The sequence below is a fragment of the Poecile atricapillus genome, chromosome 22 (genome assembly GCF_030490865.1).
Source record: "Poecile atricapillus isolate bPoeAtr1 chromosome 22, bPoeAtr1.hap1, whole genome shotgun sequence".
NCBI lineage: Eukaryota > Metazoa > Chordata > Aves > Passeriformes > Paridae > Poecile > Poecile atricapillus.
In genome coordinates this window covers 7,080,506-7,088,436 of record NC_081270.1, presented here as the reverse complement: position 1 = coordinate 7,088,436, position 7,931 = coordinate 7,080,506, and the positions used below count along the sequence as shown (strand labels likewise).

Here is a 7,931-nt window from a genome sequence, read left to right as displayed (position 1 = left end):
CCACGCCCCCTCCCCGTGCACTCACTGCCATACAGAACCACGCCCCTTACCCCGAATGGCGGCTCATTTGCATAACCACGCCCACATTGCCTTGTTTGGTGTTATGACCACGCCCCTCATTTGCATGGCCCCGCCCCTCGGCGCCGCAGCCGCGGCCGCTCCCTCCACGTGTCCGCAGCGCGCTCGGTGATTTTGGGGCATTTTGGGGGATTTTGGGGCATTTTGGGGGATTTTTGGGATTTCTGGGGAGCCGAGGGGTCCGAAGGCGCTGCAGAGCCCACAGGAATCCCCGCGTTAATGGGCAAAGGCGCGGTGAAGGAGCTGCGGACAGCACGGAATCACCGAGCCCGCTGTTATAAACACATATTTACATTTAATTTACATTATCGGCTTTTCACTAATATTAAAATGAATGCTGTGCGTACAATGTCAGAAATCTTTGCTGTATTAAAATGGTTCCTTCTATTTCTGTTATTGATAAAACGTAGAAATAGTGCTATAATACATATATTTATATTTATATGTTAGGCTGTAGCATGGTATTAAAATAGAAATTATTTTTGTTCACATAACCCAGAGAATGAAAAGATAGCCAGAACCCCCTAAATTCTTGGTTGATTTTATCCAGATGAAGACAGCGGTGACGGGAATTTATCAGAGATAAATTTAAATAAAGAATTTATTTTATATCAGGGAGTGTGAGAATCAACGGGGCCAAGATTGATCTGATGGGGAGGGGGGAGCCGAAACTAAATAAAAAAGCATCTAAAACTTCATAGGAATGTTTGAATTGTGTATGAGAATTTATGAATATGTGATAAATTTCTATTTTGAAGAACTATTTTTTGTTATTAAGGTGTTCTCTTGGCTGAATGCTGAGGCCCTGTTTGTACATTTAATTTCTATCTCCCAATTTTCTATTAAACAGGATAAATTCTAAAGCTTGGATTTTGTTCTCCTGAAGAAGAGCCCTGCCTAAGCTCTAAATAACGCTGATAGCAGAATAATTCAGTTCTTAATTGAGCGTTTCCCAAGTGCTGCTCCCAGCCCTCGGGGCAATCAAAGGATAATTTTTAATTGAATGATGCAAGGGAAACACGGGGAGAGCTCCCAGGATGGTGCAGGAAAATTGTTTACCCAAATATGAGTTCTGAAATAAAACCATGGGGCTTGCCAGGTAGTGTTTATATTTATATTTATATTTATATTTATATTTATATTTATATTTATATTTATATTTATATTTATATTTATATTTATATTTATATTTATATTTATATTTTCTTTTATATTTTCTTTTATATTTTCTTTTATATTTTCTTTTATATTTCTATATATTTATTTATATTTATATATTTGTGTATATATAAATATTTATATATTGTGTTTGTGTTTATGTTTATATATTTATACTCATATTTGTATTTATAATACAACATAATATAATGTAAAATAAAATAAATAAAATAAATAAAATAAGAATAAGAATAAGTAAGAATAAGAATAAATAAAATAAGAATAAATAAAATAAAATAAGAAAAAATAAGAAAAAATAAGAAAAAATAAGAATAAGAAAAAATAAGAAAAAATAAGAAAAAATAAGAAAAAATAAGAAAAAATAAGAAAAAATAAGAAAAAATAAGAAAAAATAAGAAAAAATAAAATAAGAAAAAATAAAATAAAATAAAATAAAATAAAATAAAATAAAATAAAATAAAATAAAATAAAATAAAATAAAATAAAATAATTTATAGCGAATTTATGGATATGTAGCAGGGTTCTGTTTTTAAGGGACAATCCTTTGTTAGTGAGATGAACGCAGAGACACCCAGCCGGATCTGTATATTTATTTTTACCTCCTAATTGTCTATTAAACTTTAAAATTCTATATAAAAAACACACAAACCTCATTTTTCTTTAACAATCCACCCCAAACTCTTGTTTTTTCCCCCTGTGAAGGACTCGAGCATCACCAGGGCCGTGACCTTTGCCTGCAGCAGCTCCGGGATTTTGTTGGGAAAGGGGAACAGGAGCGGCCCCGGTCCCTCCTGGGCTGAGCCAGCCCCAAAGGAGCCCCCGGAGCGCCCCAAGGTCCCGGGAAAGGCCCGGGAGGGTCCCGGGGGAGCCCGGGGATGGCGCCGGGAGCAGAAAGCGGCGATGCTGGGCAGGGATGAGCTCCAGGGAGCGGCGGCTTCTCCTCCCAGGAGCTTTTGTTCTGTATCCCAAAAGGATTTTTGTATTTGTTCTGTACCCCAAAAGGATTTTTGTATTTGTTCTGTACCCCAAAAGGAATTTTTGTGTCTCCTCCTTGTCCCACCCGCTCAGGGCAGCGAGGAGCTGCTCCCGAAACCTTTGGAGTTTATTCCTGCGCTCACAAAATCCTCATTTCCCCTCATTTGGGGCTTTCCGGGTGTCACAGCACCAAACACACCCGGGGCGAGGAGGATGCTCCGCACGGGCAGCGGGGGCTGCACCAGCCCAGCAGCCGAAAATTGGGGATTCATTCCAAATTTGGGCTGGGGATTGAGCTCAGCACAGCCCGGCCGGGGCTCTCCTCCTCCCTGGGGAGCTGGAAATATTTCCCAAACAAAGCCGGGAGCCGCCCCGAGAGGCTCGGGAGGAGATCAAAGATGCTGAGCGGAGCATCCGCGGTCGGGACACGCCGCAATTTCCGTGGAGACGCTCTCTGCTTCCTTAACAACAAAACATTTGCGTCTGAGCTGAGTGGAGAGGTGAAATATTCAGCGATGGGCCCGGACAGGCTGGCCAGGTGTGCCCAGGGATTGCTCCGGATAATCGCGGGGTGCAGCGATCCCAAAATGCTCAAACTCTTCACGCTGCTCTGATTCATTGAAGCGCGGGATGATTTTTAAATTGACAGAATAAATTATTTCTTTGTCGTTGTTGCCCCCGACTTTTCTGGGTGGGGCGGCACCCAAAGGTCCGAGCACTGAATTGGGGTTGATTTTTAGGTCCCTGTCTAAACTCTCCTCCTGAAGCCATCGTGGTTATTTTCCTTTCCTCACTGTGGGTTTTTACCCTGACAGGTTTTGAGGAACACCGGAGGAAAGTGAAGGAAAATCTTCCCGGTGGGAGCTGCGATGGAAGCTGGACCGGGAATGTGGGGCTGGGATTCCCCCGAGCATCCCCCGACACCTCCCTCCTGTGTCACCCCCGGGAGGGGACAGCGGGGACCGATCTGAGGAGGGGACATCGCACCTGGGGAACCACGGGGACACAGGGACCTGTCCTGGGGAGGGGACACCACACCTGGGGAACCACAGGGATGTCACCTTCACACCTGGGGAGTCACGGGGACACAGGGACCTGTCCCGGGGAGGGGACACCACACCTGGAGCATCCACAGGGACATCACCTTCACACCTGGAGCATCCACAGGGACACCCGGGGCTGTCCTGAGGGGGGACATCGCACCTAGGGAACCACAGGGACACAGGGACATCACATCTGGAACACCCACAGGGACACCGGGACATCTGGAGACTCACAGAACACCCTGGAGACTCCAGGGACACCGGGATATCACACCCGGGACTCTCAGGGACACCCGGGACTCTCAGGGACACCCGGGACTCTCAGGGACATCACCTTCACACCTGGAGCATCCACAGGGACACCGGGACGTCTGGAGACTCACAGAACACCAAGACATCGCACCTGGAGACTCTCAGGGACACCTGGAGACTCTCAGGACACCGGGACATCACAGCCGGGACTCTCAGGGACATCACCCCCGGGTCTCTCAGGGACATCACCTCCGCACCCGGAGCACCGATGTCCCCCCCGGCCCCGGGGATGCTCCGGACCCACCCGCGCTGTCCCCGCCCCGGTCACGGAGCCGCAGCTTTGGATCCTCTCCCTCGGGGCTTTCCCGGATTCCTGCGGGAGGAGCTCGGGGGGAGCAAAGAGCGGAGAGCAGCAGCAGGAGGAGGAGGAGGAGGAGCAGGAGGGAAATGAACCCTCGGTGCCACCAAACCTCGGCACCAAGTCGAGGATGCCGCTGGCTTTGTGTGGGGTTAAAAACAGCGCCCTGGGAGAAACCCCTCCCCAGATGTCCATGAGAAGGTTCGGGGTCAATCCTGCAAAAAAAAAATCTGCAAATTGGGGTTTAATCATGGTTTTATTTTCCCCTCCTGGGAAGAAGGCAGGAACCACCTGCAGGTTCGGGTGCTTGCCCCCAGCTTTTCCCATCAATTTGCTGCTCCAGGGGGGTCATCCCTGAAGTGATTTTATCCCTAATCCACCCTTTTCCTCATCACCCTCCTGGTGAGCTCAGAGTTTGTTTTTCCCCAGATCCTGGATCCCCACACGTGAGCTGTGAATCATCCTCACCTGCAGAAAAACGAGTCCAGGCCAACCCTGATTTTATCAGGGAACACAAAACCAAGGGGGGCTCCTTCAAAAGGAGCTCGGGGAGGTTTTGGGAGTTCATTTGGGAGCCTGGACTGCCAAGTTTGACCCCCAAGTTTGATCCCTGGGGTAGGAACTGGTCAGGATTAAGTCCCAAAGTGAGGATTCCCAATCCTGCAGGATTTAATTTGCACCCTGGAGTGGCCAGATCGTCATTCCTGGAGGAAAATGTGGGATTCCAGCCAGGTCTGGGGCAACCCCAAGAGATCCCTTGAGGTTCCACCAAGGCACCACAGACGTCCAGGGAGAAGAAAAAAAATCGCATTTTCCATGTGGGAATAATCCAGGGAATGTTTTGTGTGGAAACACTTGTGGGAAACTGCAGAGACCCAAAGGATTGGGAAAGGTGGGAAAGTTTGGCTGGGAGCTGCTGGAATTTGGGAAGGGAGGAGAGGGAAGCTTCCAGAAAACCTGGAGAAGGGAATTTTTCCCAGAAAACCTGGAGAAGGGAATTTTTCCCAGAAAACCTGGAAAAGGGAATTTTTCCCAGAAAACCTGGAAAAGGCAATTTTCCCCAGAAAACCTGGAAAAGGCAATTTTTTCCAGAAAACCTGGAGAAGGGAATTGCAGAGGGAGGAGGCAGCAGGACAAGGAATCCACCAGGGAATTCCTAGGGAAGGTCAGGTTTCCCTGTCCCTGCTCTCCCCTGGGTTTAATTAATCCCCATGTTAATTAAATCCTGGAGCCCAACCCTGGGATGTCAGGAACTCGGGGAGCTTCAAAGCAATCCCACAGCTCATCCAGGCTCTCCTGCACCACAAACAACTCCTTTATTCCTCCAAATCATGTCTTTGGCAAATAAACTGATTTATTTTTTTGGAGAAGAGGTCGACTCTGCTGTTCAGGTCATCACTTTGAATCATTTCATCCATTTTAGATGAATTTCCCCTCATTCTTCTCATTCCTAATTTAAATAACAAACTCCCCAAAGCCTTTCTGACCTCCCAGCCCTGGTGCAGGGGATTTGGGAGCCTGCAGATCTTTGCTTTTGAGGATTTTGGAGCCTCTCTGCATGGCCTGAACCTTTCCAGAAGGGTTTTTGTTCCCTGTCTGCATCTCCTGGGGTTGTTGTTGTTGTCCCTCCTGGTCCAGGCTGCTCCAGGGAGCTCCATCAGGATGATCCCAGCTCCTCCTCAGCCCCAGTTTATTCCCAGCTCCTCCTCAGCTCCATCAGGATATTCCCAGCTCCATCAGGATATTCCCAGCTCCATCAGGATGATCCCAGCTCCTCCTCAGCTCCAGTTTATTCCCAGCTCCATCAGGATATTCCCAGCTCCTCCTCAGCCCCAGTTTATTCCCAGCTCCTCCTCAGCTCCAGTTTATCCCTAAACTCCCCGTGCCCTGGGCAGGCACTGCCTGCACCACCTTCATCCCCCAAATTCCTGCATTTTCCACCTGCAGAGCCCCTCAGGGCAGCTCTGGGGGCTCCAAACCTTCCCCTCCCATCACCACGAGGCTCCTGCTGCAAATCCTGGGATTCTCCTTGCTGGGAGCTCCTGGATCTGTTTTTACAGCAGCACCAGAGGAGCAGAATTTCCACCCTGAGCTGGAAATTTCTCCCATTGGAAAATCCTTCCTTGGGAAGAGGCAGAGGCTGCTCTGCTCGGGCTCTGAGGGGGAGGAAGGCTGGGGATGGGATTTTCCAGCCTCTCAGTGCTGGTTTCCCAAGGGAAAATCTTTTGGGAAGCTTTTCTCTCTCAAGGACTGCTGTGTAAATAAGATTTTAATTCTCAAAGCAATCACACAGATGTTCCCAGAGTGTTTTTCCTCTTGTCCCATCAATGGGATGGGAGAGGTGTTGTTCCTTGTACCAGTCAGGTTAACCTGTATGGAAACACCTCATTAAAAAATGTTGAAAAAACCAAAATAAAGAAAATATAAGAAATGTCCTTGTAGAACCCCAAGGAAGGAAGGGAAAAGGGAAATGTCCCTGCAGAACCCCCCAGGAAGGAAGGAGAGAAGGAAATGTCTTTGCAGAGCCCTGAGGAGGGAAGAAAAGGGGGAAATGTCCTTGCAGAACCCCCAGGGAAGGAAGGAGAGGGGGAAATATCCCTGCAGAACCCCCCAGGGAAGGAAGGAGAGAAGGAAATGTCTTTGCAGAGCCCTGAGGAGGGAAGAAAAGGGGGAAATGTCCTTGCAGAACCCCCAAGGAGGGAAGGGAAAAGGGGAAATGTCCTTGTAGAACCCCCAGGAAGGAAGGAAAGGGGGAAATGTTCTTGCAGAGCTCTGAGGAGGGAAGGAAAGGGGGAAATGTCCCTGTAGAACCCCCAGGGAAGGAAGGAGAGGAGGAAATGTCCCTGCAGAAGTTCCCAGGAAGGAAGGAAAAAGGGAAATGTCCTTGTAGAACCCCCCAGGGAAGGAAGGAAAGGGGGAAATGTCCTTGTAGAACCCCCAGGGAACAAAGAAAAAGGGGAAATGTCCTTGCAGAACCCCCAGAGAGGGAAGGAAAGGGGGAAATATCCCTGTAGAACCCCAAGGAATGAAGGAGGAAATGTCCTTGCAGAGCTCCCAGGAAGGGAAGGGAAAGGGGGAAATGTCCCTGCAGAACCCCCCAGGAAGGAAGGAGAGAAGGAAATGTCTTTGCAGAACCCTGAGGAAGGAAGAAAAGGGGGAAATGTCCTTGTAGAACCCCAAGGAAGGAAGGAGAGGAGGAAATATCCCTGTAGAACCCCCCAAGGAGGGAAGGAGAGGAGGAAATGTCCTCCAGGACAGAGCAGCAGCTCTGAGGAGCAGCAGGAACACCCCAGCACTGAGGCTCCAGCCTCCTCCAAGCACCAGTCCAGCCCAGCTTCCCCATTTGTTCAGTTTATTTAACTTCAAAGAGCTGCACACTAAAGCATTAAGATTTACTGGTTTGGATTCCTCTCTGTACAAGTTCTTTCAAACAGCTTGAATGCACAAGGCTTTACAGATAGAAGCGCTGAAAACACGAGATAAAACAAATCTAAATTTCCAAATCACTCCGTGGAGAAGAAGGAAAAAAAAAAAAAAAATTTGTAGAAAATAAAAATTTAAAAAAAAAAAAGGAAACAAAACAAAAATTCCAACAAAAAAAAAAACAAACAACCAAAAACCTGCAGCACTCCTCAGGGAAGGGACAGACAGCACGAGGAGGGACACAGAGGGGTGGAAGGCAAGCGATGGAGGCTCTGCCCAAAGGCTCTCCGTGCTGGCAGCTCAGGGGATGGAGTTGAGGAGATCCTTGAGGAAGCTGTTGGGGTCATTGATTTCTGACAAGAGTCCTTGGAACAGAAGGAGAGAGACAAGAGTCAGCCCCAGCAGGCTGTCCTGAGAGCAGGGATTTGTGCTGGGGTGTTTTGGGTGTTTTAGGGCATGAGGAGAGGCTGAAATGTGAATTTAATGGAACATTAAATGAAATGGAGCAGCTCCTGGGCAGCTCCAGGCTCCCTGTGTTGGGCAGTGAGAGGCTGGACTGGGGCACAGATTTTGGGAGAAGAAAGAGCAGCTGCAGGTTTTTAACATCTCTGGATTCCTGGAAG

At 48.1% G+C, this 7,931-nt stretch overlaps 1 protein-coding gene across 5 annotated transcripts in view; it reads right to left on the bottom strand.

Annotated features, from left to right (window-relative positions):
- Nucleotides 1–7,223: 7,223 nt before the first annotated feature.
- Nucleotides 7,224–7,931, bottom strand: part of UBR4 (ubiquitin protein ligase E3 component n-recognin 4) — a 95,472-nt gene continuing 94,764 nt past the window's right edge. For all 5 annotated transcript variants that reach the window (XM_058855327.1, XM_058855328.1, XM_058855329.1 and 2 more), the window contains one exon: nt 7,224–7,673. In XM_058855327.1, the coding sequence (XP_058711310.1) occupies nt 7,609–7,673 (65 nt within the window). In that variant the 3' untranslated portion in view covers nt 7,224–7,608. The remainder of the gene's footprint in view (nt 7,674–7,931) is intronic.